The 14,277-nt window shown below is 33.1% G+C and overlaps 2 protein-coding genes across 2 annotated transcripts in view; one reads left to right on the top strand and one right to left on the bottom strand.

Moving 5' to 3' along the window:
• The window catches only part of Mocs1 (Molybdenum cofactor synthesis 1), a 35,162-nt gene extending 28,966 nt beyond the window's left edge, over window positions 1-6,196 (top strand). The window contains exon 7 of the mRNA XM_072539726.1: window positions 1,119-6,196. Within this exon, the coding sequence (XP_072395827.1) occupies window positions 1,119-1,789 (671 nt within the window). The 3' untranslated portion in view covers window positions 1,790-6,196. The remainder of the gene's footprint in view (window positions 1-1,118) is intronic.
• Window positions 2,841-14,277, bottom strand: part of defl (Integrator complex subunit 7) — a 26,912-nt gene continuing 15,475 nt past the window's right edge. Inside the window, exons 12-14 of the mRNA XM_072539725.1 lie at window positions 12,736-13,032; window positions 9,937-10,178; window positions 2,841-6,251 (exon numbers count right to left, since the gene is read on the bottom strand). Coding sequence (XP_072395826.1) covers window positions 6,197-6,251; window positions 9,937-10,178; window positions 12,736-13,032 — 594 coding nt within the window. The 3' untranslated portion in view covers window positions 2,841-6,196. The remainder of the gene's footprint in view (window positions 6,252-9,936; window positions 10,179-12,735; window positions 13,033-14,277) is intronic.

Raw genomic sequence — 14,277 nt, 5'->3', positions numbered from 1 at the left:
TACGGCGTCTACGCAGGATCTTCCGGATCGGAATCCTTGTTGTTCATCTGATAAAGTGGTTGGTTTATTAATTTTGTTGGTTAGGACTTTTCTGGTAAGCTTAATTGCGATGTTCAGCAGATTTATACCTCTATAATTGTTGGGGTCTTCTTTATCTTCTTTCTTGAACATTGGTATCATTATGCTGTTTCTCCATGCGTTTGGTATCTTGCAGTGCAATATTAGTCTGCCTGGGAGTTATGAGCGCGACGACTGGGTGGATTGAGTAGCTCAGAAGCCCCTTTCATGCCTACAGCCGGTCCAAAGCCAGGATAAAGAGGAGGGTTGATAGGCCAGGGTAGCATCCTACCCATTGTAAAAGAATAAAGGCTCAAAGAACCGATATAAAGCCTAGTAGTAGTAATCAACGAAATTTACTATACCGGGGAAATACCTAAAGAATGACTAATATTTGAGTTCATCCCAATACCCCAAAAACCCAACGCAATAAAATGTGAAGAGTACATAAGGATCAGCTTGATGAACAATGTTTTAAAAGTATTCTTGCGAGTGATACATGAACCTGTCTGCAAAAAACCAGACGATAGAATAACAAAAGACAAACTGGGATTTAGAAAAGGCTTTGGCACTAGAGAGGCCTTTAGAGGTTTACGATACAAACACTCAGAACGTTAGTCACTCCCCTAATGTATACCGATATCAGAAAGCCATAACACGAGTAGACCAACAAAAATCTAAAGAGATACCTACAAGGAGTACGACAAGGATGTGTACTATCCCCTCTACTTTTGAATATGTTCTCAGAAGAGATGTTTAAAGAAGCACTAGAAGACATCGAGCGTCCTCTCTGTGAAAGTGGCGAAACGCCAGATTCATTTTCAGTATTCAAATTTTTTCTATGAAATCACCCAAGTATTATTGTTATTGGTAAAAAATTATTTATATCGAGTGTAGTTTCCAAGATTGCTTTCCACCACTAATATCCCGCACAGTTTGTACATATTAATCTTATTGTATTATTGTTCAGCTTCATAACATAACAAAAAACACTTTACCATTGTTCTTATTATGTATTTAGTAACAAAGTTTTCATGATTTGTAATGTATGCTTTTTTCAGGCACAACCGACACATCCAGCAGATTCGACATGAACATTACTCCAAATTTATCCAAAAATCTTTCTCATCTTTTTCCAAAATCCTCAGCTCTTTCCTTTCTAAGACACTATTCATCCCAACAAAACACTCAAGAACTAACCCATGTTGATGAGGAGGGAAAAGCGCACATGGTCGACGTGGCTGATAAAAATGTGACTAAGCGCGCCGCATCTGCCATAGCTATAGTTAAAGTAGGTCCTCGCATCACTCAACTCATTTTAGAAAATGCCATAAAGAAAGGAGACGTCCTCACAATTGCCGAAATAGCAGGTATTACTGGAGCCAAAAAAACTTCCGAAATCATCCCTCTCTGTCATAATATCGGTCTCTCTTGCGTTAAAGTTCGAGCCCGTTTGAACAAAGAACAAGAAACCGTCGAGATACAAGCTCAAGTTCTATGTGAAGGAAAAACCGGAGTGGAAATGGAAGCTTTGACGGCTGCCAGTGTAGCTGCATTAACGGTTTATGACATGTGCAAAGCTGTTAGTAAGAGTATTGTTATATCTGATATACATCTTTTGAGTAAAAAGGGTGGTAAGAGTGGAGATTATGGTTCTGAAGAATTTCATCTGAGGGAATACAACAGAAGGCCTACTACCGGAGTTTTTTCTCCCCAAGTTGGGCTCGTCTAAACTTATTTTTTTTTATATTATATGAGCTTAAAGTGCATCACTTTTGGTTTAAGGGGCGTTTAGCTAGAATAATTAGACTGTTTAACTAAGATGTTAGTTCTACTATACTCTGTTTTTTAACCAGAAGGAGTAAACTAAAAAGACAGATTCACACCCAAGAAAGTTACTAGAAAAGTCACCAAATACATCTTCTTTTTTGTTGATTATCTCGGCCTTGCGGTAATCCAGTAATCAGTATCGGACACCTTCACACGTTGATTCTAACATAACTTTGATTGTTTATGTTTGAATAATAATTTTTCGAATTAACTTCCAATATATATTATTTAGTATTTCTAATTACAATAAAAAAATGTTGGACTGTTATGAAGAAGTTGAAGAATTTTTAGAGTTTATTTATCACATTGTAGAAGAAAATCGTCCGGAACGTATACGAAAGCGATATATTCGTGATAAAATGATATCTAAAATCCAATGGAATTTTACAATAATATTACTGTTCCAGTCTGCTTATATTCTAATACAAGCTAAAGTAATGTGCTAATAAAATTAGCACATTACTTTAGTAAGTCTTGATTTTAACAATAACTATTCTGCAAAACTAACCTGTTGCCTGTTTTATTTTTGCTACCGTGGCTGTTATTTTTATTCCAGAATTATCAATTTTGATTTGTTTATACATGGTTATAATGTTGTTTATGAAACAATGTAACATTGTTTCTCATTTGAAGATAAATGACCCAAATCTACACGGCGTTTTTTAAGTGGAGAGGAATAATTACCACTAGTACTTGGCATCGAATCCATATTTTTATCTTAATAACACTAATATATCGCTAAATAGTTCTGAAAAGAACTGTTTTTTATATAAATACAAACGAAATATCTAAAAATGTAAGGAATAACGCAGAAAACACAAAAAATTGTCGATATAAATTTTAAATTTTAAAATTTCACAAATGTCATTAGTGTCAAAATGTCATAATTTAGTGGAGTAAACTTGCCTGCGGTTGGACCAATTACAAATAAGCATTACGGCGCGGAAAATTTGAATTACTCCTCCTAGTTAAAAAACAGACCATAGCACAGTTGACTTCTTTAAGGGTATTAACAGGAACTACTAAAACTATTTGAACTACAATTGAGGCGTGAACATTCAATATTGTCTCTTCATTTACGCTGTCACAAACGATTAATACACTGCACTGGAGAAAAAAATTGGTGTTTTTTACATACCCGTATTATCCAAATATTACGTACTTTATGAAATATGTACAATCTTTCCTAACTCTATGTGCAATACATCTAGTGTCAATGCAAAGTAACTTTAATGGTATTTAAGGCATTGGCAACTTTTAAAATTGTGCAATAATGTTAAGAACCGTGTCTTTAACCCCATTATACATGCATATGAGAGTAATCAAGGACTCCGACAATCATAATACCTACTTTACATATCCAGGAGATCCATCGATATTCTGTTTTGTTGATAGAGCACAGAATTGTAACGTTCTTTTATATTTATGTTTTTATTATCGTTGATAAGAATCAGAAACTCTACCTAAAATAATCTTAGTTGGATTAGTTAACTCTTATCAAAGATTCGACTCAGTACGTCAGGCCAGGTTTGCTGTTTACCCCATTAAGTGGCGAATCTTTGCACCATCGATGTAATATACTAAGGATGGAACCTATGACTAAATATTTGCGTCCAAAGTAGTCGATAACAATGGTCGACTATTGTTTCCGGAATATCAGTGGTGTACGAAAAAAATTCTTTTGGTAGATATATTTGTACAATAATTATTTATTTTCGTTGTTATTTACATTTGAATTAAAGATATAATGACGTGTAACGTCGGTGATCAGCTACATGTAATAATATCGACATTTTCTATCCTTAGTATATTATATCGATGCTTTGCACACATACGCCACCATTCAGTTTATATGAACTAAATAAAACAGTTATGTCAGACGTATGTCATCGACGTGCAAATTATATGTCAAATTAAGTATAACCTAGGAAAAATACTCGTTAATAGCTTCCGCTGAGGTAATAACTAGTCATTGTAATATTTTTTTTTGAAAAAAAAATTATAACTTCTAGGAAAATGCATTTAAAACTAAAATAATGAGAAAACTATTAATGTTGACATTGTTAAAACTCGAAATTCCCAGTATCAATCAGCTTCCTTCATCATATTACTATCCTTATTTAATATATTCTATTGTGGACGGACTTAATTTGATGATGTTAAGTTGTGCGAGTCGAAACGAATATAAAAAATAATTCGTGAACTACATTATAAATGTGCTTAGGGACGCTGCCACTTAATGGGTTAGAGTAGCTCGGTTACCATAAGAAATTAGCGCTTCATGTCACGAATTTAGTAAGACATATAAGATAAAGACATTTTCCTATATTCCGTTGAAATTAAAATATATTTTTTGATACAATTTTTAAACATTTTCCAAATACAGATTTAAAATTTATTTAATGTTTATTGTAGATTTATAAGAACTGAGTTTAATAATAAACTATATTTGTTATTATAGAGAGGTATTTGAGACTAAGTGTACGGCAAATTTCAACTTTATATATTGCAAATTATGACATTGGGTTCGTTGTTAGTGTTGGCAAATTCTTGTAATTTTGGGAATTTAGTTCAACGGACCTGCCTCACTACTATGGTTCTTGTTAGTGGCCCAGCTAAGCGCCTCCCGAGGTTAAAGAGCTATTCTGTTTAGCGGTAGTATAAAGTCCGTGTCAGACGGTCAAATATTTGAGCAAACTGACGTAATGACGTAATAATAACAGTTTGCTACAATTTTAAAAATCTACCTATTACACGATCATTAAATGATCAAATTGACGTATGTCAATGAAATTAATTGTCTTTTTGAATGCTTCACACTATATAAACAGCTTCTTTCCCAGTATAAATCAATTATGTAGAAACTTGTTCTTGGCTCAAAGATATTTTAAAGTTTTATTTGTATAACAAAGACCTAGACCAACTGTCAACCAAAGAAAAAAAGGAAAATGAATTTCATCACGATATATCTAACTGCGGATTGCATTTGTCTTTATATATTTTCCACCAATCAAAATTAAAGTTTGATCAAACTAACCTTGAAAAATAGAAGATCCTCTATTTTTAGAGGATTTGATCAAATTCAGGGTATGACGTCATATGCTGTCAATTTTTTGGTTTGGTCAAATATTTGATCGTCTGACACGGACTTAAGACTCCAGAAATTATATATTAAATTCTCTATTATACGATGTGTCTTAAAAGTATACGATGGGTGTGCATAACTTCGCAAACTTCGCAATGCTTCATTCTTCGTCATCTGGTTCGTAGCATCCTTCGAAGTCTTTCTCATTTGATTTACCATCGGTGTTTTAAGTAAATGAAAAAGTTTAATGAGTCTTAGTACCATCGTCTGAGTCTTTTCTTAGTCATTGAGATGTTGGCCTTTTAGCGGGTTTTTCGGTTTTGGCAACAGGGTATACTATGTCGGGATTGTATGGAGACTGGTAAAGTTGTGAAAACATGATTTTCCAAGTATTTCAATAGCAGTCTCTCTAATGATACTGGCCATCTTCCTCCAAATTGTATGAGGACTTCCTTTCATGTTCCAACACATTTTTTTTTTCTATATTTGCCCAAAATAGACCTTTCTCATCTTCCAACATCTACCACTTGATTTTTTGTAGTCTTCTCCGATATTTTGGTTTAGTTATCTTCTTTTCTTGTCATGAAATAGTCTATGTGAGTGATTTTCTTCAATTTTGTAAGTAATAAGTTTACTTTCTCGCTTTTCAAAGCCTACTTCTCCATGTTTTGCTTCATATCCTCTCTTGACCGTTGAGATGATGGTCTCTTAGCGGGTTTTTTAATTTTGGCAACGGGGTGCTATGTCGGGATTGCATGGAGACTGGTAGAGTTGTGAAACCTTGTGGATTTTTTTCTCATTGTACACGCAACAATAGAAGCATACTTAAGGTCCCACTTTTATGATCGAAAAAACAATTTACATGGACAATGCATTGAATCCTACATGATGAGACTGTTTTGTTTCGGAATCATAATTGTAAACTTATGAATTTCACTAATAATGACATTTTAAAGATTTTTTTTATCAAAAGCGACCATTGTCAAATTATCCAGAGCGACGTTGTAATTGCGTTTTCGTGGAAACGAGTCTCTTATTGTAATATATGTATATTATAAGCTTAAGTTCACCTTGTATCTAAGATACAACACCCACAAACCAAAAAATCTACTTAAAGAAATAAAGTTGAAGTTTGTCACATTGTTGAATTTAAAAAGGTTGTTAAAATGATTGTTAAATGCATATTTTTATAAATTTTTATTAAAAATATACTATTTTAAATGACTAAGTCTTTTTTTGATGCGGACGAACGAACAAACTGTCTTCTGCCATTAAAATCCTGAAAAAATGATAGAAATTACATTTTAAAGGTAAATACCACTTCATATTTTCATATTTTAAATATACAAATAGTACTTACATTTACATTACACATTATTAAATCGCGAATCGTCTAAATTAACATTTAAAAACTTTAAATGTCATTTAAAAAGTGTTTCCACTTTTCTTGTTAGCCGTGTTCTTCTTTTATTTAAAATTAAACCAGATTTTGAACATGTGTTCACAAGGAACAGATTTTGTTACAATACTACAATAATTTATGAATATAGTGGTTAAGTTAGGATACACATGGCGATGGTTTTTTCACCACTGTAATGGACAGTTCCAATCTCCGTTCGAATTTTTTTGTGGGTATATATCATCAGACAAATACATGTCGACTTCTTTTATATCTCTCGATACAGGTGTATGTTTAGATGAGTCATGTCCAATTCATCAAAAATACACCATAGATTTAAGTCATCTTTATCAGTTTCTTTTTCTTGTATTGGTTGATTTTCAATAGTACAATCTTCTTTTTCTTTTTTTATAGAAGTAACCAGCTTCTTAACTCTTTCTTTTGTTTTTTACCTTCATTTTTATCAGAAAATTCCTGCATTTTAAATCATTATTTGTCATTTTTGAATCTACGGTTTCTCACTGGTAAGCCAACTAGTTGATGGTCGATTAAAAAAAACTACGTTTTGTGTAGACGTAAAGAGAGGAGCAACGAACACTTTACGTCGACGAGGACGATTAGTTGATCTGAGAGACTACTACAAATAACTCTTTCAAAACAGTGGACAGTCGGGCTATCGGTTAACGTTGAAAATAAAATAACTAGGTATTCGGATTAATGAACGAGTTTCGATTTACGATTGATCTGCATTTTCGAAGGTGAAGGATACTTCCATTAATAAAAATATTAGTTTAGAGTAAAAGAAACAAATAGATATGGATTTATTAAACCTATGCAAAGACTCGTTTCATCCGTTTTAACTCCATAGTTAAAGAACGAGCTTTTAAAAAGTTTGCATGGTGGATTCCTGGATATAAACCACCAACAAGAAAAACTTTGTCAGGTTCATTACTTTAGGAATGTTATATCAAAACTGAGCAAATTATTAGATCACAAGTTGTTAAAGAAGTAGAAAATATCTGTATTACTACTGACATCTGGACATCTGGAGTAACTGAGAATTACATCGCATTAACAGGACAATATTTAACCGAAAATTTAGAATTTAAAACGGTTTTATTAGGCTGCTGTCATTATTCAGAATTCAGAAAACATCGCATTTGAAATTAGTGAAATTATTAATCAGTGGGATCTAAAACCAAAAGTACTTTTAGCAGTAACTGATAATGCCTCAAATATGGTCAAAGCTATTAAATATGTTTTGGAATGAAAACATTTAAATTTTTTTGCTCATTCGTTAAATTTATTGGTGGAGGACGCACTTAAATGCTGTCGTGTACAAATAGATAAAATAAAAAGTCTTTTTTCGACAATTCGGCAAAAAACACATTTCAAAAAAAGTACCTTATCTTTAGAAATGCTTTTAAATATCACTTACAACATAACAAAGTTCCCAAATGGCCAATCCAAGACGTGGAAACTAGGTAGAACTTCACCTATTACATGTTAAAAAGAATGACCGAGTTAGAAGAGCCAATCCGTTCCACATTGGGATTAGTTAATACAGACTTAGACTTAGACCAAATCTAAATAATGAAGATGGATTATTTGTTCTCAACTTTCCCAAATTTTACGGCCTTTTATAGAAATAACAAGTACAATGAGTGGCCAAAAATACTTGAAGAGTAGTTCAGTAATTGTTATGGTACGCTGCCTGCAAGAATCTTGCAATAAAATTTTAGCAAACGATAACCTTAATCCTTGGGATGTAAGGATAACCTTACATCCATAGTATCCGACGTAGTACAATTACTAATATCGGGTTTAGCAAAAAGATTTAGAGGGATAGAACAGAGTGGCACATTGTCATTATATACATTTATGGATTCACGATTTAAAGTGCAGGTATTTTCTGATAAAAATGAAGCTAAAAACAAAAGAAAGATTTAAGAAGCTGGTTACTTCTATTATTAAAGAACAAGAAGATTGTACTAATGAAAATCAACCAGTACAAGAAAAAGAAACCGATAAAGATGACGTAAGTATTTTTGATCAATTAATTGTACATGACTCATCTAAACGTACACCTGTATCAAGAGTCCATTACAATGGTGGAAAAACCATCGCCATGTATATCCTAACTTAACCACTATATTCATAAAATATTGTAAAAAATGTTCAAAATTTGATTTAATTTTAAATAAAAGAAGAACACGGTTAACAAGAAGTAAAGTAGAAAAACTTATGTTTTTAAATGTCAATTTAGACGATTCGCGATTTAATAATAACGTGTAATGTAAATGTACGATTTACTATTTGTATTGTTTAGTTTATTTTTCAAGTTATAATAAATATATCCTTCATTAGTTTCTTTCACTTCAATAAATATACACATAAACGATAATATCCATTATGTTTGTTTATTTGAAACTACTGGTAACAATCAACTAGTTACTTGTTTACTAAAACCGATTCAGATTCGTTAACGATAAAAATGTCAACGTCCCACCTCTAGTTTCTTATTTATTGCATGTGGAATACCGGTTCTGAAGTTGCTGAAATGGTATTGCTGGTGCAACGCGACGTTGCCAAATAATTTTGTATGAAGCTTGTTTATTGTTGGCGTTATAATAATGTTTATTATTTTATTGGAAATAAGGCACAATGTGACTTTAAAATAAGCTTATTTTGATGTTTAGATTTTTAATTCAGAAATCGCACTTAAAATACGAAACATTAATAAATTTTGTTTATATAAAACGATTTCCGAAGTGGAAATTAAAATGTTAAATAACAATTATTGTAAAGTAAAATTGAGGCATATTTCCAATAAAAAACGGTAAGCTGCTATTTAAATCCATTTCGCCCAAATTTTATTATCTTAGAACATTGTTCAAATGCTAAAAGACAACAGGTCAAATAAAACCAATAAGTTTGGCAACGTTGAATTTCCCCTTTTTTATTTTTTCCACTCATGTATTTTCGGTGATATTTAAAGGGCAGACCTAATATACCTCTCTTTTTAAACAGGTGTTTCTCACTCCATCTCACATAAGGTCCATACCGACCATAAAATTTTACCTACACTGTACAGTAAAAACACAGAATAATAAACAATCAGAATGCCCACTCTGCTCGAAAAAACAAGTACGCGCATCTCGTTAGCGCAGACGGAGTCAGCCATGTTTTAGTCGGAACCAGTGCTGTTCAGTGGCATTTTTTCTGGTGTGCATAGAAAAATTAACCCGGTTTAATTTATTTACGGCAACTATAGACATAATATGCACTATTTTATTCGTACTTTTAGTTGAAAAATCGATTAAATTATTTCAAATGTACTAAATTATTAATCTCTAAAAATTTAAATTACAGTTCTGTCGTAGCTTGTCACAAATTTCTCAATTCGAGTCTATGTTTCCGTCTAAAATATGGCGATCGCGTGCTGACAAACTTCAAAGGCGGCATCAAGGAGTGGGCATTCTGATTGTTATTTATTCTGTGATATAAATACTCGCCTACAATCGAGGAAAAACAAATTTAAAAGGTATACTTCAAATATACTTACAGATTGGCATTAGTAGCCATTCCAGGTACGGAAATTGGGGTCAGTTTCGTCTCTTCGGGAACTTTCACAGTTAATGAGGATTTCGGGCCCGTTTTCCAGGTGTTAGTCTGCTCATCTATGACTGACGCTTCAACCGCCAACAGGTAATGACCTCCCCTGGGAAAGGCCAATAAAAATTGAGCAGTAAAGAAATCTTTATGGGGGGTAACTGTCTGAGTCAGAAGCGATACTTGTTCAAGTAACTGAAAAAGAAAATTTAGTGTACTAGTCGAACTAACCATACATAATAAAAATATAAACGATGCCCCAACGAAACTCTGTACCGCCTAAAGCTCGGCAAACTAAATGTTTTATTAACAAACATACAAAAACTGGTCGACTTTTATATCGGAGAGACCAATTGTATACCGAAAAATAAAGCATGAGAATAATGATGGTGAACATTCGCGCCATTCACATAAAATATATCTAGATTTATCAGTATAAAGCTGGTCTAACTCCTTGTTTCAGTCCCCGGTCATTAGATGGCGCCATCTTACTCTTATTCAATATAGTTCACTGTAAAAATGTTATAATAGTGCATTCAGAATAATACTGGAACATTTGAGAAGTTAGACCATTATTACTTCCAATAACCGAATATATTTCACAATATTTTATTGTGTTTACAGTAGAATACGAGTTTTATAATGGATGAATTTAGTGAGTCTGGATCTGGATATATACCTAGTGAAAGCAGAGATTCTTCTGGCAAGTGTAATTTTCATAATTTTAGCCGCATTAATTACAGTGAAAGCCAAATAAAGTTGCATTCACGTCATCATTGTGAACATTTCTAGCGTTGTCAGATGGTTTATGAAGTATGAAAATTAACAGAAAAAAAACTGAAGTAAACAAAAAAGGTGAAGGTAGCTAATTTCACACTATATTAAATGGAATTTAAGGAATTCCACAATAAAAGTGGTAAGGTTATTACTGAGTTACCAAACAATAAATATAATCAAAAAAAACCACAAGCAATAAAATAAAATATATTTTAATAATGAACGTATTTTCAAAGACAAAACATGACATTAAAAAAAACAACATCAACGAACTAAACATTTTCTGAATCTGATTCCACGTTAGAGTCACTCTCTCCACCATTAAAATTTATTACTATTGGACTAATTTCTTGACGATCAAATATTCTTCCTCTCTCACACCATTTAAATATTTCTCTTTCAGTATGATTGATCGAGTTTTACCACATATCAGGAGTAATCAGGAGAATGTTTTTTTCTGTCAACCACTCCTCAATAGCACTTTTTGACCATCCTGTATTCGGAGTTTTATGCAATAACATACTATGATAAGGTGCACTATCAAGTACAAGAAGGATTCTCTAAGTTTAGCAGCAACTGATATTCAAACCATTTCAAGAAATTTGCCTGGTTTATTTCCCCATGATAATCACTGAGTTGAGTTTTTGAACAAAATATTGCTTCAGTACCCTCTATAAATCCGGTTCCATTTCCAGCATGGAGTATAATACATCTGAACTGACATTATTTAAATGTTCATATAACAACTTATGTTAATACAACAAATCTTTTGCCATCCATTTTAGTGGTTTTAACACTCTTTATATTTTCATTTTGCCAAGAATGACCAATGATCCCATTTTGAAATATCCAAGTTTCATCGAGAAACACGAATTGGTATATACCTTCATCCTTCGCTTCTTTATAAGTTCTCAAGAATTGTACTCTTTTACAAACAACGTTAGGTAATTCCATAAGTCCTCGTCGTGGATTATTCTTCATCCACTTAAACCCAAGTTCTTTGAGCAATCTTTTTAAAGAAGTGGTACTACCATTAAATAATTCTTTATTTTTCAGTTGGGACCACAATGATTGAACCGTTACGTGCTGTTCTAAAAGCATACAGAAATAAAATTATGTTAAATGTATATTTGTTATAATCATACTTACTTCTCAGGTACATATTGTAAATGGTATCACGAATAAAGCTTGTATTTAAAGTTGTTGTATTTGTTACTCGTTTATTAGTGCAACGCTTTTTCTTTGGTGACTCGAAGTGTTCACCTTTTTTCTGCATTTGACATATCTTACACTGATTTTTAAAGCAGCAGCTACACGCTAAAATAATACAATTTTTTGTAAAGTAAAGTAATGATATTTTCTTCACATATTACCTCTTGCACAGCGTTTAAGGGTAACAAAGGGCCATTATTGTTCCTTTCTTCTTCAAAATAGTTAAGTAATGAAGCCACAAGTTCTTTGCATCGACTATTCAGCTGTTTGTGCATTTTGACAAATAGATAAATGTTTTTCACAAGATAACCTCAAAAATCGATGATACCACGAGTACAAAAGTCTCAGAACACTGATTGAAAACTCAACAAACGCCGCGGCAACATGACAATATTTCTGGTAGTAACTAATACTCCGTCATTAATTGGTGGTTTCTTAATGAACATTTCAACACAAAATTTTACAATGAGGGACGTCTCAATCCAAAGAAGCTATATTGTATATACATTATTTTGTTACAAAAGTTTTTTTATTGATCGGGTTATTTTTAGAAGTGATTGTTTAGCAAACTAAAGTAACATACACTTTTAGACTTACGACCTTGGTGACGTGCACGCAACTTAATTTGGCTTTTACTGTAGGTATATCGCAGTGTTCTGCGAATCGTCACAACAATGTTCCACCTTGTAATGCTCAATGTATGCTGAGTATGCTATGCTGATAAGACAGTAAAAGAGAAAATTAATGATAAAAGCTTTCTTACCTTGGGATCCACAATATCTTTGTTTTTCGAATTGCTCTGCAATTGAGAAGTAACGTTAATAACGACTTCTTTTATTTTTCTAAATAGACCTGGTTTCATTCCGTGCTGTATCACACCTTCCACTTTCACAGCCAACTGTGACCCTGCCTGAACACTTATAAATTCTCCAGATACCCTAGGTTGTGGAGAAATGGCTAGTTTTACACTTGTTGATTGTAATACTTGGAAAAAGTACCTCGGTATTGATAGAGATGCATTCACGAGGATCTCTATGATTTTTTTGAGAACTTCCACTTGCTGCAAATAAATAATATGTTTACATTTATTGACAAGTTTTAGGATAACTTTTTTCAGTTTCATATTCTAATTTGATTGCACCGTAGAGATAAAAACCATTGCTCTAGAAATAACTATTTATGTTATTCTGAAGCTATTTTCTTATGACATTTTAATATTCTTTATTATTTTTAATGGGAATTAACCACAATTTCAATTGACGTTTGGATTTTCACTTTAGAAATTTTATTTTAAACTGAAATTGTGGTTAATTCAAAATATTAGGAGATTGGGAGATTGGAAATTTTGTAAGAAAAATTAGCGCATAGTGAGATGTGGGGACAACATCATACCAAAAGGCGTGCAGTTACGTCCATCATATTCGATCCCAAACTCACAAAAAAATATATTAAAAGATCACTAAAAAGATCCTGGTGAACTTCTGTGGTCACGCCGAATCTAGCACTTTTTCTCTCTGCGTAATTTGACACAAATTCATTAAAGCTTGGTCGCTGGTTATGTTTGATCTTATGTTGAAGGGTTCGTGCTTCTTCTGTTTCATTTGAGCCAGCATGAGGTGCAAGACGATTTATCAGAACTACTTTTGGTTCGACAACTTCTTAATTCGGTATATTACGTCATTTATTCTCTTGTTAATTTCATATGGACCTTCCCACCGTCTTTGCAGTTTAGGAGACAAGCCTAGACGGCGTTGTGGATTATAAAGTCAACAATCCGTCACTTGCTAACTGGATGTATTGTCGGGCAAGTTCATGAATGTTGTTCATTCTTAACTTCAGGCGGTCGACATATTCTTCGCTTGCAACATGTTCTTCGGAAGGTCTACAGCCAAACTCTAGGTCGTAGGGCAAACGAACTTCACGACCTAACATCAGGCAGGTTGGAGTCTGGCCTGTAGTTTCATTCACGGCCGAGCGGCATTATTAGCAATAAATGAATGTGCTGGTCCCAATCTCTTTGCATTCTGATACAACTTTGGACAGGTGTTTACCCATCGTTCGGTTCATCCTCTCGACCATTCCACCTGATTGAGGATGCAAGGGTGTCGTTCTGGTCTTATTGACACCAATAAATTTACAAACGTTTTGGAAAAGAGTTGATTCGAAGTTTCGCCCTTGGTCGGAGTGAATCTTCAATCACCAAATCGGCTAAAGAATTCTTTAACAAGTACCTCTGCAACGGTAGCAGCTTCTTGATTTGGTATCGCATAGGCCTCATTCCATTCCATAAAATAAGGTTCTATAC

This window comes from Diabrotica undecimpunctata, chromosome 8 (assembly GCF_040954645.1).
Source record: "Diabrotica undecimpunctata isolate CICGRU chromosome 8, icDiaUnde3, whole genome shotgun sequence".
Taxonomy (NCBI): domain Eukaryota; kingdom Metazoa; phylum Arthropoda; class Insecta; order Coleoptera; family Chrysomelidae; genus Diabrotica; species Diabrotica undecimpunctata.
This window is presented reverse-complemented; position numbering and strand designations above follow the sequence as displayed.